General features: G+C 43.2%; 1 protein-coding gene across 5 annotated transcripts in view; it reads left to right on the forward strand.

Annotated features, from left to right (window-relative positions):
- Window positions 1-1,969: 1,969 nt before the first annotated feature.
- The window catches only part of Fam149a (family with sequence similarity 149 member A), a 33,639-nt gene continuing 8,025 nt past the window's right edge, over window positions 1,970-27,583 (forward strand). The window contains exons 1-11 of one of the 5 annotated variants that reach the window (XM_050147238.1): window positions 2,927-2,945; window positions 17,968-18,075; window positions 18,314-18,452; window positions 18,652-18,727; window positions 19,679-19,821; window positions 20,976-21,101; window positions 22,259-22,429; window positions 23,914-24,104; window positions 24,447-24,601; window positions 26,712-26,824; window positions 27,110-27,313. In XM_050147238.1, the coding sequence (XP_050003195.1) occupies window positions 18,069-18,075; window positions 18,314-18,452; window positions 18,652-18,727; window positions 19,679-19,821; window positions 20,976-21,101; window positions 22,259-22,429; window positions 23,914-24,104; window positions 24,447-24,601; window positions 26,712-26,824; window positions 27,110-27,313 (1,325 nt within the window). In that variant the 5' untranslated portion in view covers window positions 2,927-2,945; window positions 17,968-18,068. Of the gene's footprint in view, window positions 2,946-14,844; window positions 15,259-17,601; window positions 17,703-17,967; window positions 18,076-18,313; window positions 18,453-18,651; window positions 18,728-19,678; window positions 19,822-20,975; window positions 21,102-22,258; window positions 22,430-23,913; window positions 24,105-24,446; window positions 24,602-26,711; window positions 26,825-27,109; window positions 27,314-27,583 lie in introns of those variants that run through there. The other 4 variants (XM_050147235.1, XM_050147237.1, XM_050147234.1 and 1 more) reach the window with 4 other exon arrangements.

Consider the following 27,583-nt stretch of genomic DNA (forward strand, 5'->3'; position numbering starts at 1 on the left):
AAAATAGAAACCAACACTTTGCCCTTCCTAACAGCCTGTCTAAAGTGAGAACAGTCCCAGAACCCAAATGATATTTGCTTTCATTGCATTATTCTTGAAATAGTGGCTTCAGGCAGAGCACCATGGTCCACCACCTAAGGCTCACATCATGAAAACTGCATGCTGCTGGTAATTAAGGATTAGCCTGGTAGCATCTCACATCTGTCTGAAAAGCTGTTGATGGATGAACAATGGGTGTAAAAGACTCAGCGGCTTGCTTAGAAGGGTTTGCTATGCTTGCAATTACAGGTCGTTTTCAAAAGCGGTACCAGCAAACAAAAGGATCAGTCATTCATCCATTGTCCCTTTTTCATGAAGTTAGCTTTTCTGAAAGCCATACCCACCAGTTAACTGACAATGGTACTTCCTACAATGCCACCTCCCTTCCGGTTGCTTTAGCTCTGGATTAAAGACCATTGTTATCATCACTTGAATTTATAGCCAGTTGTTTAGAGCCTATATACCCACTGAATGCTCTTCAAGAATTACAAGTGAAATAGTGCGATTGTGAGGGGTTCCTCTCCTATTAATTAAAACCCTAATCATTTCCTAGGGTTACCATAAGAAATTACCATTACTGGATGGTTTATAATAGCACGCGTCTGCAGGCTACAACGTTACGCTGGGTATCTGCAGAGCTGTGATCCCTTGGAAATCTACAAGTCAGGATTTTTCTCTTCCTCTTCCATCCTGGACAGTAATTTTCAGCTACGGTGGTGTTCTACACCTCTGTCACCACAGGGCCTGGGGTGTTCTTTTCCAAGCGACTGACCTCAAAACCATTTTTTCTTCACAGTAAATCATCCTATTTGATTAGGGTCCATGCAAATGACCTTATCTGAACCTGATTATACTACAGTCCTGACAACCAGCTTTTCATTTTATGGTTTCAATTGAGGTCAACTGTGATCAGAAATATTACTGTAGTATAAATAGAAATTATATGAGTATATGTATGCAATATATAATTAATATGTTATATCTATCAACTATCTATCTATCATCTATCTATCTATCTGTATTATATCTGGATGTAGTGGGTTTCTGGTAGCATGTCCTCAGGAGTTCTGTCTTGCTAGGATCCCTTTGATTATCTGTTTCTTGCTACCAAGAGGCAATGCCATTCTTCCAAATGTTCCTGCAGATGCTGCCTCGTCTCAGGCCAAAATGATGAGACCCAAGCAACCATGACCTGACACCTCTGAACCAAAACAGTATTCCCCTCCTTTAAAGGACTTTTAAAAAATTGACATAGTAACAGCAAGTAAAGAAGCAAAGCAGACTAGTAGGCTAAGAACATGAATCAGAAGACCGCTTGTTATCTTGCTAAAGACTAAAGTATACAGTGGTCAAAGCTGAACACTCCTCATATCAATGAATAAACCCTGCCCATGGCTTTTGCAAAACCTGCACTCAACACAGACCACACCCTGATGCAGGTTTTCACGTGCATACTCCACGTTTCATATACATTCTATTAAAAGAAGTGAAACACCATCCACATAAGCTCTTTTGATATGCCCAGTGATAACCAGAAAATAATCTTGGCGAAAGGGAAGTGGAGCCGGTTCAAGCATCTTTTCTCAAATTGCCCTTCTTGCTCACCCTCCCCACACAGAAGAATCGGCTATGAGCGTAATGCATTTGTCCTTGGCAAACGGAATGAACATTCTGGAATGGATGCTTATGCTTGCAGGGATTATGTTCAGTGCCCTAGCTCCCAGTCACTCTGAATCTGTAAGGATGACTGAGAAATTTGAAACTGTTTCTTTAAGGCGGGAGTCAAGGAGGGGAGCTGGTGTTTCTATTGTGGTTGCAGCCCAGGCTACAGTCTGGAGTCCAATTAGCAGAGAGCTTAGCAGGGGTTTTGTTTAGCTTAGCAACCGCCTGTGCTGCCCCAGGGGCCAGCCAGGGAGGGAATCTCCAGTGAGTTCAGGCCATAATCTGTGCACTAAACACTAGTCCTCTTCTTTATCTCCATGACCTCGGTCCCTTAGAGGTCTCAATACACTGTGTGACAAAAAGGATTGCTACTTGCAAAGGGTGACCTGACTCTCGTGTCTTGGTCGCCACCGTTCACAGCTTCAGCAATCTGTGGATCCACTGAGGAGGATCTGTCAGACACCAGAGGAGCTAAACAGGTGCCTGTGGTGGAGAAAGAAGCCTCAAGGGCACTGTGTACCAGGACCCCAGGACCCTGCTCGTCCCCAGGGCTGCCTGGTCCAGATCGCTGCAGGTGGTGGTGGATGGAGCCCTGCAGCCCGGCGTCTGGTGTCTCTGACCTTCCGGTGGTGGCAGCAACGGTGGCCTCTCCAGGACCAAGGCATGAAGGTCGCTGTGTTGGACCTGGGGTCTCTCTTTGCCAAGATTTTCAAGACCTCAGCGTCCTCTGCGGCCCCCAGCCACCCTGGAGGCTCCACCGCCACAGGATCAGTGGTCTCTGACTCCAGCGAAGCAGCGACATTGACTCTGCTCCCATCTCTGCCTCCAGACATTACGGCCTCACGGGAGCCCACCACACCTCTGCACTCTGCCTTGCATCCCAAGAGCTCCACAGTCACCCGCAGGGTGGAAGCAGTAGGGTGCCCGGGGTCTCTGCCTGGCAGCCCAGGAGCATCCAGAGCGCCGCTCCTAGGCCGCGGTAGTGGCTCTGCGGGCTCCATGGCATCAGTGGCTTTGCCCAGCCCAGGCACTGTCTGGGCGACCCTGCCCTCTGTTACGGTCCCTGTGGGCAATAGCAGTGCAACCTCCAGTCCAAGGACCCCTCGCCAGCTCCTGGGTCCCGGAGAACGAGAGCCCAGTGTGTGGATGGCCCAAGGACCTGTCCCCAAAACACTGTTTTTCACCCTGCCGGACATTGGGGAGGAGTGGGCCTCCGACAGCGACCCCCAGGAAGATCCAGAAGGGTGAGTCGCAGTCTGTCCATCCTCTTGATCCCCATCCTCTGCCTGCTACACATCTCTTCCCAGGTTCATTTCCTTCCATTCCAGACTTTCTGGTCTTTTCCATCACACTACAAGAAACTTTTCCATAACGTTCTCGGAGTAAACTTCTGTTAATGTGGGGAGGAAAAGAAGGGAGGGAGAGGACTATTTGCAAGGTCTCTGCTACAGAAGCGTTGACTATGTGTGTGGGGTTTTTTTTTTTTTTTTTTTTTTTTGAGTTTTCATAGGGCTTTCTTCCAGCACAGGACAGGACAGGAGCTGCTCAGGTGATCCACTCTACACCATAGCAGCAACGGATGGATTTAGGAAACTGCCAAACAGCGCTTACACAGCGTCTAAGGATCAGCCAATGTTTTTCTGATCCCAAGTGACATCTAGTTAATTTTCATATGCATCGCATCATCCCTCACAAAGGAGACCTGGGATGCTTAGGATGAAGTCTCCCTGAGGTCTAGAGCTCCCTCTTGGGACCCTGGGTTACTACAGAAACATGGGCTGACTTCACCATAAATGGGAATTGGAGGCTACTTTCCCCAGCAAATGCATACGCGCGCGCGCGCACACACACACACACCTTTTAAAATCAAAAGTACGATGAACACATCATTCTGACAAAAAAAAATCTAGACTCTAGAATTACAGTGGATTCTATTTTTTGAGTGAGAAGAGCATATTGTTGTTTTTAAGTGATACAATTATATTTTTTTTTTTGTCGTTTTCAATGCTTATAAAAGAAAAGTAAAATTCCAGGTCCCAGAAGCTCCTTTTCAGACAGGTTTCGGCATGAAGAGTCGGGTGGCATATAGCTCAGGTATTTGCCATCGTCACCTAACAAGGTCCCTACTAAATCAAGACTGATTCTAATTCCTTCACAGTATAAATAGGTACAGTTTCACAAAAGTGCCTGACATCCTGGTCAGTGCCTAAACCAGGATTGTGCCATGGTAAGTTAAATTAAGTCATTCATTTGAAATACTACGTTACAAAATTTGTTTGCCAACCAATCCCCACCCCGAAGGAAAAACAGTTGCACTTGGAAAGCCGCTCCAATTACCTAAGGAATTAAGCCTTTGTTATTAGCAACTGGTCCTTAACAGTCATACAATTAATGTTTTATGAGCAAACAGACCTACACAGTGACCTTAAACTCGAGGCTCGGTGCTTTTAGCAAACAGACACTGAAACAGGCAGAAAAGCCAGGAAAGGAAATATCTTTCACCTTGATTCATGCACATATTAGGTCATATTTGTATTTTCCAAAACCTTTACAATAACCACTGTTTTCAATAATTGTGCATTTGGTGTGATTTGCAGAAGTTAATCTGATTAGCAAATGCATTCAATTTTACTGAAAGGGGAGAAATTGAGTTCTTGCTGCTTCCAGAAATAAAATGCATTGAAGGTGTGTTTTTTTATTTTTTTCAAAAATGTTCCTGATGATACACCGACACTTTATAGCTGAAGCCAAAAGTCTTGACAGGCAGACAGTGGATAAACCTAAGCCTCTAATTTTCTCTGTAGATATAAATTTCCTTTTTTCTTTGTCCTACTCTAAATTCTTTTCTCAGTAAAAGGCAGAAATGAAGAGGAACGGGCTGATGTATCACGCATTTTTCCTTTACATTAATTGTAACATGGAATAAGTAACCATTATCAGAAAATGAATTGAGATTACCTCCTGTCAGTAGATAGTTGCTGCTGTTGGGCTGCTTGATCCATATTAAAAGTGAATGCTTAGTTTTCAAAAGCCAATGGACATGGCAAGAGAGACTCGGTTAATGTGGAAATAGGAGGAGGAAAGCATTGAGAAGGGAGAACCGTGACAACACAGAAAAAAATGGAAACCTATCCCCGAGGCCCACAGATCCAACTTTAAACCACGGTGTCAGTTATAGAAGAAAATCTGAAATCATGGCTTAACTCAGTAACGAGAGAGAATCACACAGAAAGAAAGGGGGAAAGTCAGAAAGCAGAGAGACAAAGGAGGTTGATGATAGATGGGTAGATAGGCAGGTAGATATATATATATATAGATGATAAATACATAATCGGCTGATAAGTAGAGAGGGCTACATTTGAGTCATGGTGGAGGAACCTGAGCTTTCTTTGTCCTGATGTCCCATACCCCTGGGTATGTGTTCCAAAACTTTTGATGTTGGCCTTCACCTCCCTCTATATTTTCTCGCTACACCACATCCCATTTGCCCCATTTCCCACGCGCCCTTTCCTGCCTCATTCTGCACTGCTGGTTCCCTGTAAAGGTCTTATTGATTCATTCTACAGAAGAAAGAATTCCTAGCAATTTATATAAAAGGTATATTAGCATCTAACACCAAAAAGGAAGTGTGTCTCCTATCCTGGGATAATCCTCTGAATTTTAGAAAAATATACAGACTGTTAGTCATTGCCCACCCTTTGTACAGAAATTGTCCATTCCCCCCCCCCACATACACAATGCTGTGACTGAGGTACATTCTATGTTCTTTATTAGAATAGCACCATGATGCGAATGGCAACACTTGTTCCCTGAAGGCATACATTTTAAAATAAAAATGCATTAAATGGATGAGTAAAAATATTGTCTTCCTCCTATGGTCCACTCTCATGAATTCTCAATCTCAAAGAAACCCAGAAGCAATTTTATTGTCCTCCTATAACAGCGATCGTTCTTGGGCCTTTTTGTTTTGTTGTCTGGGTATTTTCTCAGAGTAAGTTCCTGGGACTTATTGTTCCCGCAGGGATGACTCATGAGCTCGGCCTACAGACATTAAGTGGCTATTACATTCTATTAGAGTCATATGACCACGCCTTTCATTAAAAGTCATAATCCTAGACTAGGGAAATAGATGGGCTGGTAAAGTGCTTGCCACGCAAATTCAAGCACCCAAATTCTATCCCCATAAAATAAGTTATGCCCATAAAATAAGTTAGGGGTGGCACGTGCTTGTGATTCCAACATGACGGGGGGGGGGGTGGACACAGGCAAATAACTGTGCATTGTGACGCTAGTGAGAGACCCTGTCTCCAAAACAAGATGGACAGAGTCCCTTGGTCTATACATACACACACACACACACGCACACACGCACACACACACACACACTTGCACATATACACATGTACATACATGTATGTGTCCAAATACACGAATGCACAAACTTACATAATTTTTCAACATATAACTTTGTTAAGCATGAAACAGTTTTCTTTTTTACTGCTAAGGCAGTGACTGGCTTCAATTTTAAACTGTTTTCCTTATTATTTTATCCAAGATTGTAAAACTGTGATTGAGCTAGTGATTAGTCTCCTGCTATATCTTGAAAAAGCAAGCTTAGGTGTTTTCCTATGTAATAGTCTGCTAGTCTGCACATACAGCACACATATATAGCAACATCCACAAGATATAGAACTGGGATCCTCTCAAGTTGCATAGTCGCAACAATTCACCCAAACTGGTACAAGATTTTAGTGCCCATATTGGAGTCCAGTTGAGATTCTCTTCAGTCATTCTATTATGCTACATTTTGATTTTTAAAAAAGTCCATTAAATATATCCTGCCTATGTCTGAAAATCAAATATCATCAGTGGTAGGAAAAAAAATTTTTTTCAAACCCAGGAAGTGTGATGGCACATGCCTCTGAGACTAGTTTTGGGAGGCGGATGCTAGGATATCATGGTTTGTGGCCAACCTAGGAAACATAAATGAGTAAAATTTAGTAAAGTCTGAGTTTTTTGTGGGGTGTTTTGCTTTTGAGACAGGATTTCAGTGTGTTTCCCAGACTGGCCTCAAGCCCCACCCACCCACCCAAGTGCTAGTATTGGAGGCATGTGTGCAAGATTCTGTTTTTTTGCAAAATTTGCTTTTCTTTTGTGTTCCGTTATGAAGAGAAAAAAAAAACTCAAATTATTTTACAATACTTGGTCACTTTGAATTCCAGCTTTTCCTTCTTGTAATAGTTCTTGTAGATTTGCTCAAACTTTTACGAATCGTGAATATTTATGGGCTTATATAAGAGGAAAAATACAACCCCAGTGAACTCCTCCAAGCTATTAATAAGTGATTCCACGGATCCTTTTTCTGCTTGGCATTTAAAGTCCTCGTTTCTCAGCCACTGACACAGTAAGGTGGGGTCGTAAGAATGTGTTGAGTGTCAGAGCCACCGCTAATTAATCTTTAAGTTGGCTTTGCAGCTGTGTGGCATCAGGGTCCATGTGCTGCTGTTGAGGGGTTTGGATAATGTGTGTTTCCCTCTTGTTCACTCGTTTCTAGCGTGCGTATTGGTAATGATTAATCAGGTATCTTTATTACTTTCCTGCTGATAAAACTTCATGACCAAGTCACCTCATAAAAGGAAGCGTTTAATTTGAGGCTTCTGGTTTGAGAAGGTCAGCATTCATGATGGCATCAGGGGCAACCGGGGGCTCACATCTTGATCCCCAAGTAGGAGATGGGTCGTGGTGGGGAATGGTACAAATCTTTTGAACCCTTAAAGTCTGACTCCAGTAACACTCCTGCTCCTGCAAGGCCACCCTCATGTCATTCCCAACCACACCAACTGGTAACAAAATATTCAAACTTGGGGGCCCACCGGGACTTTCTCATTCCAACCACTACAATGTGTAGTATCTTGCGTTGTTCCTAGACTTCTTTCAAGTTGGGGATACTCTGAAAGCTGAGAGTTGTGTGTATACACACACACACACACACACACACATATATGTTTTTCAAGACAGGGTTTCTCTGTTGCTTTGGTGCCTGTCCTGGAACCAGCTCTTGTAGACCAGGCTGGCCTCAAATTCACAGAGATCCACCTGCCTCTGCCTCCTGAGTGCTGGGATTAAAGGCGTGCACCACCACCGCCCAGCTGGGTGATATATTTTTAAATGGCAATAAATACAGGTATCAAAAATATCATTTTAACCATTTTTAAACGTAATTAGGGAGTTGGCTAGATGGTGGTTGTGTGACCACCATCGCTAACATCCATCTCCACATCCCCCTCCCTTCCTCTCCCCCTCTCCTCCCTCTCCCCTGGAAGCACCATTCTGCTTTCTTCCTCTGCCTCACAGATGTACAACTATGTGCAACTTTTTCTTTCATGTCTTACTTACTTTACTTAGCATCATGCTTTTTCAACTTTAGTTTACATTTTTTGTGTTCACTGTGTGTGCTAAACAGAACATAACGGATTCATGTGAAGCAGGAGCATGGTGGAAGGGGCAGATGACCTCTGTCAAGTTTTGCAACAAGGTTTGCACCCAAGTCTTTGATGTCCTGAGACACTATGGATGGTAGACACACCCCAACCTCTCAGTTGAAACAAAAATAGCTGTGGCCCTTATTTTCCATTTCCAACCTCTTAAGCATTTGCTGGTTGTCAGCTAGGAAAAAAAAAGCGTTAAGTAAAGTCATATTTGAAATGTTTCCAGGCCTGACTTGGTGTAAGTGCTGTCTGTGCAGTGGAGGAAGAGTGGACTCTCACTTCTCATGAGGCAGGAAGCAAACACCAAGAGCCCAGTCACCCCTGGAGTCTTGTAAACTTAAGTTCTCCTTTCGGCTTTGCTCAGCTAAGGGCCCCACAGCAAGAAGAGGAACTTCTGTGTTCTCTCAAGGGTACTTTTCTTGAGCTCGGTGTATTCCACACTTATCCTGGCCAGATGCAGAATCCAACAGTTCTGTTCCGTGGCTGGGAAGGGCCTTATGCAGCTTGTGTTCCCACCCAAAGGCAGAGTTGGTTTTACTTAGGGAGATGGTCGCCAATTATATCAGGAAGCCTGGCTGAGTATGTCATAGGATAGAGCAAGGGTTCGTGTGCCTGGCTTGGAGTGACAGGTTGTGGGCCTCGTTTTCTTCTGTAATAGGAAAACTCAGCGAGATCCTCTTTAACATCTGTAATCAGAAGTCTAGGGGCTGGCAAGATGGCTCAGTAGGTGAGGCTGCTTGCTGCCACTCCTGAAAACCCAAGTTAGACTCCTGGGATTCAGACGGTGGAAGAAGAGAACCAACTTACACAAGTCATCTTCTGACCTCGTCATGTGTGTGCACTAGAATGCTTGTGCACACACACACACACACACACACACAATCAGCAAACAAAATACAGCAATTAAGTAACTAATATATATTGAGGGGTGAGAACAAGCCAACAGTGACACAGTTTCTGGGCTCAAGTGCTTCGAGGAGTAGGGTGTGGCTGTGAATTGGCATAAGAACTATCAAACACACGAATAGGAACCATGGTTCCCACACTCTCAGCTGGGTCCACAGAGGGCAGGACCCCTGAGATTTGGTGAGAAACCCAAATTCTCACCCGGTAACTGCTGAAGTGGAAAAAGCAAGGCAAGGTCCAATGACTCGCATTCTGACCAATGCTCAGGGGATACAGGTGCAGGTGAAAACTGAGGCCTACAGAGCTCAGTCGTGATCTGTGGGAGCAGAAGTCAGTGGGCACATCGGATTCTGTACGTAGATTCTTAGGCTAACTGTAATGTCTATGTAATCTCAATTTACAGGTTTTTGGAAGTAGTTTTGTGCTTGTCTTATTTTCAGAAGGGTTTGAAGCTAAACGATTGTAGTGGCATTTTATTTGTATTTTAATAAATTAGGCTTGTGTGAAGATCAGAGAGTAAAACAGCCCCACTGATCAGCCTTACAGACTAGGCTGTGGTAACACACATCTTGAATCCTAGTAGCCACACTAGTTGCCATAGAAACTGGTTAGTGCACGCCTTTAATCCCAGTCCTAGAGAGGATTATAAAATGGGAGGAAACAGTTCTCAGTCACAGTCCCATTCTGAGATTCCTGGAGGCAGGATCGCCATTTCAGACTGAGGTCAAGATAAGAGTCAGTAGCTGACTGCTTTGCTTTTTGGATCTTCAGGCTGAACCCCAATTTCTCTCTCTGAGCTTTTATTAATCATGCACCAAATGACAGACTTTGAAATGCTTATATGGTAATAGTTATAAGTATGAATAAAAGTACAGAGTGAGTCTCCTTCTGCCATGTAAAGATGTTCCACAGATTTATATTGAGGCCAGACAAGGCAGACCAGTATGAGGAATAGGTTTCCAAGAGCCAGTCAAAGTGTTAAGGACAGCCCCTGTTCCTATTGTTCGGAGTCTCACAACTCACAAGTAGACCAAGCTACACAACTGGCATATACATACACATACATATACATACATACATACAGAGAGAGAGAGAGAGAGAGACTGAGAAACTAGGTCCTGTTCCATGCAGGCTCCCTGCTTGTTGATTCAGACTTTGTGAGTTCCTACGAGCCAGGTTAGTTGTTTCTGTGGGTTTTCACATTATGCCCTTGACCCCTCTGGCTCTTAACATCCTTCCTCCCTCTCTTCAGTAGGATTCTCTGAGCTTGGGCTAATGTTTGGCTGTGGGTCTGCATCTGTTTCCGTCAGTTGCTGAATGAAGATTCTCTGATGACAATTGGGGTAGTCACCCATCTGATCACAGGGGAAGATCAATTCAGACTATGTATCCACTATTGCTAAGAGTCTCAGCTCTCGTCATCCTTGTAGATGAATGGGAGTTTCCCTTGCATCAGGGGTCTACCTGATTCCTAGATTCCACCCTATCAAGACATCTCTTTCATTATTCTCCCTTCATCCACCTTTCAACCCAATCCCTCATGTTCCCCCCAGTGTACCCAGGAGGTTTCTTCCATTTCCCTTTCCCAGGGAAATCCATGCATTTCCCCTTTGGGTCCTTTTTGTTACCTAGCCTCTCTGGGGCTATGGATTGTAACCTGGTTATTCTTTACTTTACAGCTAATATCCACTTATGAGTGAGTACATACCATGTATGCCTCCTGGATCTGAGTTACTTCACTCAGGATGATGTTCTTTCTAGTTTCATCCATTTGCCCACAGATGTGATAATGTCATAGTTTTTAACAGTTGAGTAATACTCCATTGTGTATATGTGCCACATTTTCTTCTGAGATACATCTTAGACCTGTTAGAATGACTAAGATTAAAAACACTGATGACAACTTCTGTTGGAGAGGATGTGGAGTAAGTGGAGCACTCATCCATTGCTGGTGGGAGTACAAACTTGTACAGCCACTTTGGAAATCAGTATAACAGTTCCTCAGAAAACTGGGAATCAACCTACCCTAAGACCCAGCTGTACCACTCTTGGCCATGTACTCAAAGGATGCTCAATCATATCGCATTTTTCTCAGGTGTGTTCATAGCAGCTTTGTTCATAATAGCCAGAACCTGGAAACAATCTAGATGTCCTTCAGCTGAAGAATGGATAAAGACAAATCTTTATAAAGTAAATATATGAGCTCAGAATGTGTCAGTTTGTTTAACACTGCTAGCTCTTGGCAGTTTACAAAACGTTGCTGGCCTTGTTTTTCTCTTCTGTATAGGAGAGAAGCGTCACTCGGGATAGCTTTGAAACTTAGAAATAGAATACTTAGTGAATCTACCCATAGTAGATTCTAATACTAGGACATTTCCTGCCTGCTGTGTTTGAGATAATCGTCTCAGAAAGGGTGATTCCTGATCTAAACAGGATTCTCCATCTATTCTGGGATGAAAATCTCATGAATCCCAAATCTCGAAAAAACAAAACAAACAAAAACTTAAAAGACAAAACAATAAAACACATAGCTTTATGTTCAGTGCAAGGATTATAATGACAGAAAGGGACATGGCGCCATCTACTGGCTTTCTTCTAGTGTAGGATGACAATGTTTTCATACCAGTGTCTTGGATCACCAGCAATGAATAAGGAAGGTTAGTGTATATAAATGGAGACCGTTCCTTCATTTTTCCCATTGCCCAGACCCAAATAATCACAAAAAAACTATATTATTTACAACACTGTTTAATCAACAGCTCAGGCGTCTTCCTAGCTAGCTCTTATATCTTAAATTAACCCATTTCTATTATTTTATATTTTACCATGAGGTTCCTGGTTTGTTACCTCTTGCTTCTTGGGCGGCTACATGGCATCTCCCCAAGTCCACCTACTTTCCTCCTCTATCTCTGCTTGGATTTCCTGCCTTGCTATATTCTTCCCTGCCATAGATCAAAGTAGCTTCTTTATTAACCATTGGTAATAAAACATATTCACATCATACAGAGGGATTTCCACATCAATTGTAAGTGTTTTTAAGTCTATTATTTCAAATTTTACAATAGCTTCCTATAAGAATGCTCTGTTTTGCCGGGTGATGGTGGCGCACGCCTTTAATCCCAGCACTCAGGAGGCAGAGGCAGGCGGATCTCTGTGAGTTCGAGACCAGCCTGGTCTACAGAGCTAGTGCCAGGACAGGCTCCAAAACCACAGAGAAACCCTGTCTCAAAAAAAAAAAGAATGCTCTGTTTTTAGAATCTGTTACTATAGTACATTTGTCACAGAGGCAATCACCATGATGTTGCTATCAACTGGGCTCATTTTTTTTCTGATTTCACTAGATTATTAGGTATTAGTCAGTGTTCTCCAGAATAATAGAATGAATTGGAAGCACACATGCATATGTGCACATGTGTATACACATGCATGCATGTGTGTAGCTGTGTGTATAAATGAGTATTCATTTATAAATGTGTTTTCACTTCTTCTCTTCTGGGCAGTGGTGGACGGTCTAGAATCTAGACTCGAGAATCTCCGGATCCATTGAATGATAAGATTTTATCACTTTATTACTTAAGCAGGCGGTGTTGTTCTAGATTTTGAAATTGGAATAAAGATAGATGTGAATGAAATGTCATAGACAGAAATAGATGAAAACGGAACTATTTGTGTGTTGAGCAGAATTCACAGGAAATAGGAGACTGGGCAAGAGATATATATGAATTATTAAGCAGCCCGGGTCTAGGCATGGGCTAGATGATCATTGTCTCAGTTCAGATCCTTGCTCCTCCAGGGTTTGGCTTGTGAAGACCTCAGAAACGGCTATTGCACGGTTAATAGTTAATCCATTTCCAGCCCACTGTGCACTCTCTGTGTAGAAGGCTGCTGGCTCCTTTTATAACGGGTGCTTTCAGGGCCAGAGCCATGGTTTAGCAGCAACGGTAGGCTCTGCCATTCATTCCATGTGCCAGTTAAAGTCAGTAATGGTGAAAGCAAAGATGAGCAATGGTGGAAAAAAATACAGAGAGAAATTTTATTCAGTGTGATCACATTGGGAGGGGAAACCAATAAAGGGGTCCATCTTCTGGATCCCAACCTGAATTTCATATTTTAAACAGAAGAAGTTGAGCAAGGACCAAGACTGAATAATTAAGCAACCTTGGTCTAGATGCAGACTCAATGATCATTGTTTCAGCCCAGAACCTGCTCTTCGGTCCTCCCAGATACGTATTTAGAAATAAGAACTTCCCATAGAACTGTGAGTGACCTCATGTGGAGCAGAAAACAATCTTGACAACATATCTGAATTCTATAGGTTGTGAATATGGGAAAAGGAGTTTTTATATTTTTAAAAAATATTTTTTAAAATTAAATTCAATTAACATTGGTTACCTTCATCCATTTTCTTTCCCAACTCTTCCCATAAACCTTCTCCTCACTCACTCTCAAACTCATGGCCTCTATTTTTTTAAAAATGATTGTTATATATGCATATAAATGTATGGCTAAATAATCCTAAGTATGTAAGTAAAGCCTGTTCAGTCCATATAATCTTACTTATATGTCTGTGAGTTCAGGGCTGAGCATTTGGGATTGGAGAATGGATTTTTCACTCTTCCCTGGGGAAGGCTGTTTCTCCCACTCTTACCATTGTTTAGTTGCCTGTTTTTTTGAGGATAACAGCAAGTGCAAAAGGGGGCGGGGCTTCTCATGGGCCTCTACCTTAAGAGTTTTTAGTTTGATTTTTTTTTTTTGTCATTGGCGATTGCCCTCAGGGTCTTTTACATATCAGATAAGCAGTTTACCACTGAGTTGCACACCTAGAACCATTATTTCATTCCAGTAAATTAGCTGTGTATTGGTATTCAAAAGTAGATATCTGGACTGGGTGGTGGTAGAACACGCCCTTAATCCTAGCACTCAGGGGGCAGAGGCAGGCAGATTTCTGTGATCTGTGAGTCTGAGGCCAGCCTGGTCTGCAAGAGGTAGTTACAGGACAGGCTCCAAAGCTACACAGAAACCTGTCTTAAAAAAAAAAAAAGAGTATATACATATATATATATATATACACACACACACACACATATACACATACACACACAAACACACAATTGTGAATGAGATAGCTCACATTTATAATCTTATTGGTCACTCAGGAGTCTGAAGCAACAGGTCTACTTACTACAGTTGGAGGCTAATTCTGGCTACACAGTAAGTTCCCAACCAACTCGGGCTACAAAGAGTGAGACCTCATTTCAAACCATGCAAGAAAACAAACCGTGCATTAAAACCTAATGAGTCAACCAGCAAGGACGCTCTTTGGTTTACAGTAAACTGACTGGTTTGCGTGACTTTAAGCATCTATTTTGCAGAAAGAGAGACAGCACAGGAAAAGATGCTAATCTTGCGTGTCATCAGACCCAAAGCTCCAACTAATTGAATAATTAATCGATCACGCATTTACGAGATCTGGGCCTTGGTTATTTTAAATCTCTCTTGCCTTCTCACTTGAAACCTTGCATCTCGTCGATGCGGGGAATCTATATGCTCTTTCGGAGAAGCTAGGCTGGAAGCACCACGGCTTGGGAAATCCAGATTTTAAAGAGGACTATGGGGTTGGCCCAGGGAGGCCACCAAAACTCTCATCCCTGTCTAAAGAAATCTGTGATCTACCAAAGCAGTGGCCAGCTTTTCAGGAGGCCCTGGCCAGAGAGGGCGGGAAGGGGCGGGGAGTGTTGGCCACGATTCTGCCCACTCCAGTCCGAGCCGAGGCGTGGGGCAGGAGAGATCCGAGGGTCTGGAGACCTCGCTGTGGCATCCAGACTCCGCCGGACCTGAGGGTCCGAAGCGGAAAGCCGTGCCCGGAGCCCCGCGAGCCGCCGCGCCCATGGGCCCCGCTGGTCGGGCAGGGAGCGCCGCTGGCTGCATCTCTGCGGGCTCGTGGGTCCCGGGCGCGCCGCGGCGGCAAGAGCAGCGTTAGCGGGGCTCGGGGCGCAGGGCTGGGCGGGCGCGGAGCTGAGGCCCCGGGATCGCGGGGACATGTGGTGGCCCTCGCCCCGCGTGGGGCCGGTGCGGGGAGCCACCGCACCGTGGTGCCCAGGCCTCGAGGCTCCGGGCCCGGCCTGTGGGACACAGAGCAGAATCTGGGGCTCATTGTGATTGGGTAAGTTCGCCATCCAAGTAGGATGCAATGCGTTTTAGATCATGGCTTCTTTTTTCCCTGAGAAGTGCGTGGTGTTTTCCTCGGCCGGCAAAGGCGAAATCCACCCGGTCTGTGCGTTCTTTCCGGCATTCATTCATGAAATTGTGCCGCGCTGACATCAGCAGGCCTTCACAAATGACGTTACTTCTTTGCTTCTCCAAGAAGCAATTAGGGTTGCTTCCTGGGATTCGGGGGACCACCCTTTCGTGTGTTTGTTACAGAATCTAAAATCAGACCCTTGTTGGTTTTAATTAGTGGGGTGGAGCGCCTGCTTAGCATGCATGAGGCCCTGTGCTCAACACTCAGCCCCGCATTAAAAAAAAAAAAATAACAACACTGAAAACTCCACTATTCTACATTTTGATGCAGAGATTGTACTTATACTCATTTCAAACACTCCTCTCAAATGGTGTTTTGAACACTGTGAGGACTATTAACATTTGAATTTCCATAGTACAGTTCCACCCGAGTTTGCAAGTTATCAAAACTTACTGAAAAAATCAAAAAAAAAAAAAAAAAAAAAAAAAAAAAAAAAAAAAAAAAAAAAAAAAAAAAAAAAAAAACAGAGGAGGAAGTCAAATCTCTGCATGAGATTCAGCCCTAACTTCGATGTGCCCACAAGGTAGTTAGTGCATTGTGCTTCCATTCAGTCCACCCCGAGGGAGCCCCCACCCCTTGGTTTCAAATGTAGACGCAACAAAACTGTTAATATCTCTAAAATATAAGCTTCAGGAAAGAACTAATGTAAGATTATCAAATGTCTGTATATTAGATAGCATAACAGACATTGCACCGGATGTAGGTTTTCAAATAGTTACAGCTTAGAATATGGCCCGTGAGTTTGCATGTTTTTTTTTGCAGGCTGAGTAGACTAAGAGGAGTTAGCAGTTTACTGGGGAGTAAGCTGTTTAAACTATGCTTGGAATGACAGATCAGCGTTTGGCTACAGAGAAACATAATAATAACATAATGTAAGAAACAAAGACCCTTTGTGACTGTGTTTGGAATTCTTGTTAGGACCTTATGCTCCCTGAAAGCGTTCATGTTAGCCATCCTGCGGTGAGGTCACTTCATCTTCTCTACAGCTTTGGAGTTGAGGCTTCTAGGGAGGATGGCTTCTGTGTTGTCAGTTTACAGAAGTGGGTGTTGAGCTCAAGTGTCAGCGGCGGGTCCACCGTGAAGACAGAGTCAGGAAAGACTAACATTAAAGTCACCCATGCCCATGCCTTTAATCCCAGCACTCGGGAGGCAGAGGCAGGCGGATCTCTGTGAGTTCGAGACTAGCCTGGTCTACAGAGCTAGTTCCTGGACAGGCTCCAAAACCACAGAGAAACCCTGTCTCGAGAAAAATAAATAAATAAATAAATAAATAAAGTCACCCACGACACCAAAGTCTTAAAGCTTCTGGATGGCGAGTTAGCTCCCATCTAAATTACACTCCTTAAGGCGCCGAATACATCTACTTGACGCAATATTGGTTGATCTTGGAATAGCTGGTTTGTAGGAATTTCTATGATTACCTAAGAGTTGAATCACAATGTGAGTGATTTTAAGGATGATTTAGAAACAGCTGAATAGGGCCAATAAAAAGTGGCTTATTGGTGTAAGAGCTGGACAGTATGACTCAGTGGCAGAGCACCTGCCTCATAGAGAGAGTCTGTAGGTTCAAGTCCAGCCGCACCAGAATAAAGTGTAAAACCTTGCACTATGCTGTGTCCTTTTCTCTGTTCCCCTTTAACATCTTTGCCTGAGAATTATTTAACTGTACCTATGAGACATAAGTAGAAGAAATGGAAAATGACACAATTCTGTTAATCATTGCTGTACAAAAAAAAAATCAGTGGCAGGTAGATGACCTTGACTAACCTCTGCAGACAGTGTTAATTTGTACGAGAACCCCCTTTGTGATAGAGGACGATAAGTGTGTAGGGAAAGGCAGGGTGTTTTCCATGTATATTAAAAATACAAATGTTAAAAGGTAGGTACCATTTTTAATTAGAAGCAAAGCCAGCTTTTGTTTCTAAAGCACACTGAGTGTCGTCTTTCTCTCAAACTCTGAAAGCTGGAGTCTATTTCCTCCATCTTCAGGTAATATGTGTTTTATTTCTATGGAAATTCATGATTCCTGCTAACAAGCAAAAATGGTTCCCTGCTACCCACGCAGATGATGTTTTGATGAGGAGGAAACAAATATATTCCAAGAGGTTCATTGAGAAGGCCTTTTAATGATTAACACGAACTGTACCAGGTTGGTTTAATAGTTTACCTAGATTTTAGATGTTCTAATTTTCCATTCAACTTTAGCATTTCAGAACCCTTTAAAGACGCAGAATGCATAGCAGACAACAACGCAGCTCATACTCCACTTGCCAAGCTCTAGGCACTGGAAAAGAACAGTATCAGAAGTATGGCCAACTATTCAGGCAACTTTGTGTTTTCTGACTTCGCTGCAAACAGTTGTTAACTATGTTTTCAGATCACTTAAATATTTATGTAGGTTATTGGCAACTTTGATTCTAAGGAAAAATTAAAATAAGGAGTTCCTAGGCCTTAGCGGTGAGGGGAGAGGGCTGACTCTGGACAGCAGGGGCATTGTAAGTCAATGAAGGGCACATGTCACCATGTAGGAGCCTGGTCCGACTTCCTTGGCTTCTTTTTTTTTTTTTTCAGAAGGGGGCTTTCGGAAGGACTCAGGAAGCACAGCTCTGCCAAGAGCAAAGATCCTCTACCCAAAAATTTTACCAGAAACGTGCAGAAAGCCATTGACAAATATGCCAGGTAAGAAGTAATCATATTAAATGCTGCTGGTGTCCCAGGCAAAAACATGCATAATAAATGTGGGGGAGGGGCGTTGGCAATACGGATACATCACCAAGTGACTGTTAAACCATGTTGCTGTGAACTGGGCAAATACATTTAGGAGAACAGAGAGGAAATGAGCCTAGAGAAGTCAAGCCCGTGCCGAATGTCCGCTCTTCCCAGCTCATGTGTCTGTCATCTGTGCTCCTTCCTACAGTGAGTCCCCCTCATCCTTTTCATCCAGTGGGAGCCGCACGCCCACAGAGGCCCACAATTCATGGCCTGGCTCTTCCACACAGAGTTCCACCACTGGACTGTCCACAGAGAGGAGCTCCGTTTCTTCCTGGAGAGATGATGTATGTCTTTTTATAATTTCAATAACCTGTGGGGATGGTTTATGGGGGAATAACCTTCTAGTAATTTATTTATTTGTGTGTGTGTGTGTCGGGGGTGGTTCGGTGGATATACACTCAACTGTGATGCCCATTCAGAGGTCAGAGGTCAACTTTGAATATCTTCTTTTATCATTCTCTGCGTTTTTTTTTTCCCCCTTAGACAGGGTTTTTCACAGGACCTGGAATTAGCCCAGGGATCAGCCTCGTTCTACCTTGCCCCTGGCCTGAAATTACAGGTACAGGCTCCCACACCCAGCTTTCACTTGCGTGCTAAGGATTGAAACCAGGCCCTCACTTTACACAATGAGCTACCTCCCCAGCCCTAAGAATTCCTTTTCTATGTTCAGAAAGAATCTATTTACAGTTATCTCATCAGTATTAAGTATATCATACATATTACATATATGTACATTTATACTGTTATATGTGGAAGTATCAAGATGTCAAAATATAGAGAAAAATAGATTTTCTGATTAGCTCATAGTCCATTGTCTTAGCTGTTGTTTATTTTTCCCCCATGCTACGACCCTGCCTGCCATTGTACTTGTGGCTAGAAACTTGAGATAAAGCCTTGACAGCTAACACAAGTAAGAGAAGATTTGGGAAAGCAAAGACTATGATATATCTCCATGGTTAGGAAAACCCTGACACCCCACATGTACCCTCTACAAAGTCAGATATTTCACTTTTGCCTTCTAACCTGGAACAAGCCGTCAACTTTAACTTACTTTGGGTATTTTGGGACTGTGGGATTCTAAGATAGGTGAGTTATTTAGCTACTGTTCTGGTTTTGCTAAGATTTGCAGAATCCTTAGTTTCCTTTGTCCTTCCTTCAACCCCATCCCTGGGGAGGATGGCTATGTAAAGATGTGTATCTGTATCCATGAGGACTCTTAAATGAGTCTCATAACTGATAACTTTATTTAACAGTTAATGAATAAGACTCTTAATATAGGATGTCATTGATCAAAAAAGTAAACACTGGTATACCGGTCTATCTGGCTACAGAGTTCACAATTTTATCTTGATTTACTTCTTCTTATTCAGTGGTCTTCAATTTATAAGTGTCGATTATGAAGCCCATGTTCTACAACTTTTAGTGTGGTGTTGGTGTGATGAGATCAAAGCCTTCAAGGGTAATGTGGTCACAAACTAATGGGGTATTTGAATATGTGCTTCTGTTTCAGGAATTTGACAAAGTCAATGCTCAGAAAGTCCAGCAGCTGTTTTGGGAGGTCGAGGAAATGCTATTTGAAGGGAAAGTGAGCCCCCAAACCCAGAACCTTCTGGCCGAATGCAGCGAGTGGGCGAGGAGATCCCTTCATCTCAGGTACGGAGATGACCACAAACAGCTGCTGGGGTGGGGGTTTGATCAGCACACAACTGATTTCCGTTTATTCAGCCAACATAGTGTGGCTGAGAGCGTTTACCCAGTCAGAGTATTTCTCCAGAACACAGTCCTTTCTTGACAAGTCACACCCTTTATAACAGGTCCCACGGAAACCTTGACAACGGCGGGGTCACATGCCTGTAATTTGTCAGAAGCAAATCCCGGTCATTCTCAGAAAGATGTCATATCCATGGCACGTGCAAGAGTCCGAGGAAGGACCCTTTATCTCCCCGTTCACTCTGTGTGAGTGGGAGCCATCTGTCATCACGGAGCCCATGAGCGCAGGGGAGGGGAGGTGGGTGGTTGTAGTGATGCTCCAGAGACCGGGTGATCATTTGCTGCAAAACAGGCTAGATGGTCCAAATCTTGCTCTCTCTATTTTCTTCATATAAGGGGGACATTTATTATGATTTTTTATAAACAAGATGGAAAAATGTAGATTTGTTGAAACAGAAGCATCGCTTTCTTCAACCACCTTTGCTACTTAGGAGGAAATTCGTTTTAGTGTTCTCGAGCTCTGAGCTGACGAGAATAAAATTAGAATACTAACATGACTTTTCTGATTAGCTTCTCAAGGGAATTTTAAAAAATTGTCTTAGCTAGGTGTGGCGATGCATGCCTATAATCCTGCTCTTTAGGAGGCTGACAGAGGCGTTGTGAGTTGAAAGCCAGCCGGGGATACATATAAGCCATGCGTATAGGTTTATGTTTTTTTATCCACTGGGCCTATGCAAATTACCACCTGTAGTAAGTTTCCCTGTGCCTCTCTTTGCCCTAGACACTCAGAGCAGACACACTTGTGAGGTTAGTATGATTCCAATTTGCACCTGACCAACGAATAAATGAAATAAGTGGCGATGGAACTGGATACCTCTGCTCACAGTCTCTGTCCGGACTCTGAGAGAGCCATCCTGTCCTCTCCAAGCCTGAGCTTTTTCTATGACACCATGGTGGCTCTCTTGCCCTAGTGCACACTCCACCGCATCCCGTGTGTCTTTCAGAAGCAGCGTTGGATCCTGTTTAAAATTATGAAACATTTTTCCTTTGTCCGAGAAAAGGAAATCCTCAGTTTCTTAGCTTTTCTTCCCTTGCAGGGTGTTAGGAAGACAACTCATTCCGCCCAGTGATGAAGGTTTTCAACACTTCCAGGGGAGCCTGCCGAGTTCTGCTACCCACGAACCCTTGCCTCCTGTTTCTGACCACATCGGCAGTGTCAGAGAGTAAGTGTGTGTGTGTGTGTGTGTGTATCTTGCATTCATACATACATATCATATTTGTAGCCAGCATGATAGTGCACACATATGATCTGAGAACTTGAGAGGTACAAGCAGAAGGAAAAAGGAATTTTCAGCTATTTTCCAAACCTGAGGCAAACTTGGGGCAAGCCTGGGATACATGAGACTCTGTCTCAAAAAACTTAACCCCAAAATATTTGTTAACTTTATCGTGGTTCTCCTTCCCATGTTTAACTCATCCACACGTCTTGTCTTCAACTAATTTGCATGCAGGTCTGGAAGAGTTGGGGACGATGTTTTTCATGAGATGCTTCTGATCCTAGATTGATGCTTGCCTTTAGACGTGTTTGTGTGTGCACACATGCAAACCATACATAGAATAAACACACAAACACAGGGGAGTTAACGTCAGCGTTTGTTTCAAAGACCCTGAAAGGTAACCTCATGCACAATCAAACCACTTGTTGTGACGGGTTCTAAGCTTCAAGGCACCAGGGAAAGAATAAGATCGCATCCTGTTGTCTTTCAGTCACTACCATATTCTGATGACTCCCTTTGATGCCGCTGATGCACACGGGAGGCTGTGCTGTCGCATCCCTCTAGAACTGCAAAGAGATGTAGCTACATATAATGGTTTAGGATCTTGAGAGGCCTTTAAATGGTTTTGTCATCTCTGGGGTTAAAAGTCTTAGAAGAAAGCTGGATGTGGTGGTAGGTACCTGTAATTCCAGTGCTGGGGAGGTGGAGGCAGGTGAATTCTTAGAGCTCACTGGCCACGCAGCCTATTTTTCTAGGTAAGCTCCAGGCTAGTGCCAGAACCCATATCAAGATACACAGTGGATGTATCTTGAACTAAGACCCAAGATTATCCTCTGGCTTCCACATTCAAACACACAATGCACAGACACACATACACACACATACACACAGATGTGCACACAGACACACACACACACATCTATTTGCATCGACATGGAAACACATGCACACACAGATTCAGAAAATGGTTTTGTCAAATGTAACATTTGGTGATGTTTCAGAGATTGTACATCTTTGAAGATAACTTACACGTCTATCACTGTCGTGAAAGTGTTATATCCTTTTGTTCTACAAACTCTCATGTGCAATGCTTTTGCTCCTAGGCTGTGTATCTCTGGCTCTCAGATAGTCCCCAAGGCACTCTCAGCCCCTACCCTGACAGATCCTGATGGCACAGAGCTGACTGACCCCACCTCGTGCTCGTCCCTGAAAGAAGAGGTGTACCACATGGATGGAAGCATCGAAGAATATTTTGCTTTTGACAGAAAACAGGAGTAAATTGAATTTTATTTGGCATACTTCATAGTATAATATCAATAGTGTCAATTTTAATATTTTGTGCATTTTGTTACTTATGAAAGATTCCTATTCTATTGAAAGACATATCCAGAGGTTTTGGATCCTGGCAGGGCATGGAAGTGTTAGAGCAGAGCATTACTTTCTTCTTGACACTGGGGTAAATGGAAAGCCAGGGTTTTGTCTAGCATGCTAGTGGCTATGGCAGTGGACAAGGCACTGAGCCTCATGCCTGGGGACTCAGGTTCCTTACACTTAGCTTGCTGGGGGATAGAGAGGAAGTTCCATTATTGATGCCAAAAAAAAATTTTCTTTTAAACAACAGTGACATAGCATAAAAATTTGCCTCATGATTGAAAAGCAATACATTAAAAGGTAACTGGGTACTGAAGGAAGTCCTAGCAAACATAAGAAGTCACAGTAAGGGTCCTTGCTGACCACCAGGGCTGTACAATAGAAACCAATAGGAAAGCCAGAAAATTCATCAAGAGAGAAATTAGATAGATACTCCCGAATTGTCAGTCCATCTCAAGACAAATGGAGAGGGGAACACAGCACAGCAAAACTGATGGCCCCCAAGAACAGCAGCTCGAAAAGAGGGTGTCGTAATGCTAAATGCTAATGTTTAGAAATAAGGGGCCGGAGCTGGTGAGAGGGATCATTGGGTAAAGAGTTCGCTGTGCAAATCTAACGAACTGAGTTTGATCCCTAGATCTTGTAGTGGAAGGAGAGAGCCTACCTGTGTTAAGCTGCCCTCTGATTTCCATAGAGATGCCCTGGCACACATGCCCTGGCACACATGCCCTGGCACACATGCCCACACATTATAGAGTCAGACAGTAAGAAGACATAGCAATGAAGAGAGACCTTCAGCACGCTAATTTCACACAGGAAAAAATAGAAGAAGCCAAACCTCCAGATAGTTAAGGAAATAACAAAGATCGGAGTAGAAATAAAAAAATCAATTTAAGAGGAAAAGAATAAAATATCAGTGAATTTGTCATTTTACTTTTCTGTTTTGTTTTTTTTCCAGTTTTATTTACTTTTAATTGGCAAATTAAAATTGTATATTTTAAAATAATAATGGGATGTTTACAAGAAACATGTAATACAGGATAGATGGTGATAGATATATAGAAATAGGTAGATAGGCAAATAGATAGATAATACATAGATAGGTGGATAGATAGATAATAGGTAGATAGCTAGCTGGTTAGCTGATAGGAAGATAGATAATAGGTAGATAGATAGATAGATAGATAGATAGATAGATAGATGATAGATAGATAGATAGATAGATAGAGAAATAGATAGCTGATAGGCAGATAGATAATAAATAAACAGATAATAGATAGGTAAATAGATAGATGACAGGTAGATAGATGATAGATTAAAAACACGTAGATAATTGCTTCATCTTAACCATGGCTATTCTAGTAATTAGAGTGGGTTTCATCCTTAGTGGAGATGAGCACCTGGAACAAAACCCAACACTCCGTCACAGGAAGTGGCATCGACACGGGCTTCCTCCCATCTCCCCTCATGACTGCATCAGAGATGCTGTGGCAGCAGAAGTGTTCGATCATGTGTGGACCAATGTGGTAGAGATACTGGAGGATCTCATTAGGAAAACCTGGGAATCAGCACTCACAGGTACTTATTTACCGAGTTTGGCCTCCTGGTCCATCTCACTACAGCTCTCTCCCCACCTCGTGTTCGGGCTGGACCCAAAACATGACTGAAACAAGAAGTGACCATTCTGCCTTCTACACAGGCAATCTCTGAGCACGTAAAAGGGACATCATCGTTCTGGAGAATCTTTTTTGCTCTACTATATAATCTGTTTCTCTATCACTGATGCGGTCATCACAGTAGCCGGTTGTCCAGTGGAGTCTTTGCCCTCTGCCGCAGGGCTGTTTGATCAATCAGCCTCTGTAGCGTAAACTCGTGGCTACTTAGGACATTCATTCCGTGTTGATTTTTCTGTTGGCACAGGCGAAAGAAAGCATCAAGGGAAACCGAAAGCAGCGGAAAATAGAACGCCACACGTGCTCGTGTCCCGTCTCAGCACTGACGTTTCCAGCGTCCCCCCATCCCGAAGCTCTGAAACTCTCCACACGTCCTTGGCCTCCCACTTTAATCCACCCCAGGTACTGACAGCCTGGGTCTCTGCCCCTTCATTTTCATGCCTTCTGCATCTGTGTGTGAGGAGCATCATTTTCTTCACTGTTCTCTCTCTCTCATGAACCTCGCCCCTGCCTGTGTTTGAGGACACTGGAGCGCTCACATCACTGTTTGATGGTGCCTTAAACAGGAAAAAAAAATCACTTAAGACAGCAAAGGCTGCCCCAAAAGGGTAGAAAATAGCTTTTTGGTAAAGTATTCGTGTATTTGTTAATGAGATTAAAATGTAATATGGTTGTTTCATGGTGTCTGAGAGAACCACAACATATTTTAGAGAACACCCAAGCTTTGTTTGGAGATATGGAATATTTTCTACATTTTAGGAGGGCAAAAAAATCAAAAACAAAATATTTTTCCTAAATATTTAGCTGTTACAAGTGATCCCCATCGCTTATACTAAAGTGACAAACATATCAATGACTATTCACAGGGGTCATGAACCCTCATTGTTTATGTTACATGTACCCCATTATTTATATTTAAACTGTTTATAGTACATGCACCCTATTAGATGTTCTGAGGAAGATAAATGGTTGAATGAAGCTAGTCACTAACCCATTGAAGCAAAACTATAACCCAGGGTCAGATACCAAACATTCTTTGAGGGACGAGGAAGGAAAGAAGAAAGCGAGGAAGGGGAGAAAAAGAGGAAATTAAAGACATGAGGAGAGAAGTGTGTGTGTGTCTTGATTAGAGATGAAGGGTTGAGTTTTTTGTAGGTAACACCTGAGCAGGAATGTGAAGAGATGAGTGGGTTTCGGTTAGGCCAGTTCAGACCCGGTAGAGTTGTGTGTCAGTGAAAACCGATGTATCTGAGACCAGCATTTGGACTGAGTGTTTAAATGACAGAACTGGAAACCACAGGGCCCTGGATAAACTCAGGGGGGTTTGGAGTTAAGAGACATGTGTGAGGTCTTGTTTCGGATGTTAGCTCATCTACACATGTGTTGAGACTAAGGATATACGGTCTAAGAGTTGTTCTCAGGCTCACATGCTAGGAATATGAGAGAGCTCACAGCACAGACACTGGACACAAGCTCTAAATGCAGTTCTCCATAGTTTCGTCTTTGTTTAGAGATGGAGTAGCAGATGAGGCTAGAGAAGATTGATTTGTTCATGGCATTTCTTCAGGGCACCAGGAAGTCTAAACACGATGCTTGACTCAGCCCATCTGTGTTGGGGAGCAGAGTAAAAGGATCCTTTGTAGTGTGTGTGCATGAACTACACTCCCTTACCCCTCCCCTGCCATACACACGTACTCATATACAAGAAGAAGCGGCACAGTTGCTCGTAAAGTCACCAAGGGTTTGTGCTTTACACTAGGGTTCAAGTCTGGAGCCTGACATAACGTGAGACCCTTTCTTGCAAAACCTCACTGTCATCTGTGCAGTCGGAAGATCTAAGAATGAATGGAGTTCAGCCATTTACTGGTGTATTAAGTAGACCCTTGGTATTGGCTTCTGTTATAATCATATACTATTTACTTATTCCACCTGATTAAATTGCTTTAAGTCATAAGTTTTATGGGGTCCAGAGGAAAAAAATTTCATGTCTTTTACAAAGTTGTGTAAGCCTAAATGATGAATAAGATTTGTTAAACTGAGAAAGAAAACAAAAACAAACAAATAAAAACAAAGCAACAGCAACAACAACAAAACGTAGAGGAGAAACACGCATCTGGCTTGGAGTACATAAACTGAAAATCTTATAAGACTGAACAAAAATGGATTTTGTAGTTTGGGATGAAGCTGTTTCTGCGGTGTTTGCTGTCTAGCATAAGGCCTTTACGATAACCCTTCTTCGCCTTTCCTGTTTGGAAATAACTTTTGAAGTTGCTACTTGCTTGCTACTGCTATTTGTCTCTGATACATTCAATATGATATTCCTTGCTTTGTTTCATATGGATATGAGTTCTATAAAGATGGCATCTATTGTTATATTTATTTATAAAATGCTACCACTGTTACGTTTTCCCTCTCACTAGCTAATCGGTGCCACTTGCTATCTGCGGATTTCCCACAGGCTTCCATTTGACAAAATGGCCGGCTATTGATTAATGCTATCTTCTGTTTTCAGTTTTCTCAGCCCCATCGCTTTTCCAGTAACTTCTATAGTGACTTGAGTGGTGTGATGACGATTCAAGCCAAACCACTTCAGCAGAGACCCACCTATTTTGCGGATAAAACACAGTAAGTATTAAGACAGAATTACAGAGCATGCAAAGGCAGAAGCAGGTTATTCCAGTATCAGCCACAAAATAATCTCTGTTGTGTATTAGTTTAGAAGAGACCAGGAAAGGGAATCACCTCTTGGGCTCCATCCACTATTGGATTACCAATCTTGCTGCTCCTGCTCTTTCCTCATTGACAGAGCAATAGAGATGTTCATTCTCCAGAGACTGTGTTCTGTTGCTGTGTGTTTCCTGTCTTCAGGAAACGTAGGTGTGAGTCCTTAACTGGACTTTTCTTCCCCAGGAATGAGCAGGATGACAAACCGTCTGTTGGCGGGATCGGTACATCTTCACGTCACCGACTGGGCCGCATCCCAGACTCTCGGGGACCGCAGACTTCTGCCAAGAAAACACCAGTTCACAGGAGACTACCTTCAATTGCTTCAGACCCACAGAGACTGAGAACCCCCACCGTCTATAGTGATGAAATCCTGAGAGGAACCAAACTGTGAGTCTTGTTTCTTTCCTGGTGGAATGGTGGCCACAAGGGCCAGGGGTGCTTGTCAGTCAGGGTAGATGAACTGGTCCGTCTGGTAAAAAGGGCCCTCCATCAGATTTCACACCTTATTATATGTTGGATCATGCTGCAGGGTTGTGTGGCTCTCACTTGCGTTTGTCATTAACTTGTCAGATCCTCGGGGAGGATCTCTCCTGAACACGGAGAGTCTGCACACTTCCTAGCGTGGCAGTGCACTCAATAGGTGCAGCTTGATATTTA

This window comes from Alexandromys fortis, unplaced genomic scaffold (assembly GCF_014885135.2).
Source record: "Alexandromys fortis isolate MF-2015 unplaced genomic scaffold, M_Fortis_MF-2015_v1.1 scaffold_32, whole genome shotgun sequence".
NCBI classification, from domain to species: Eukaryota; Metazoa; Chordata; class Mammalia; order Rodentia; family Cricetidae; genus Alexandromys; species Alexandromys fortis.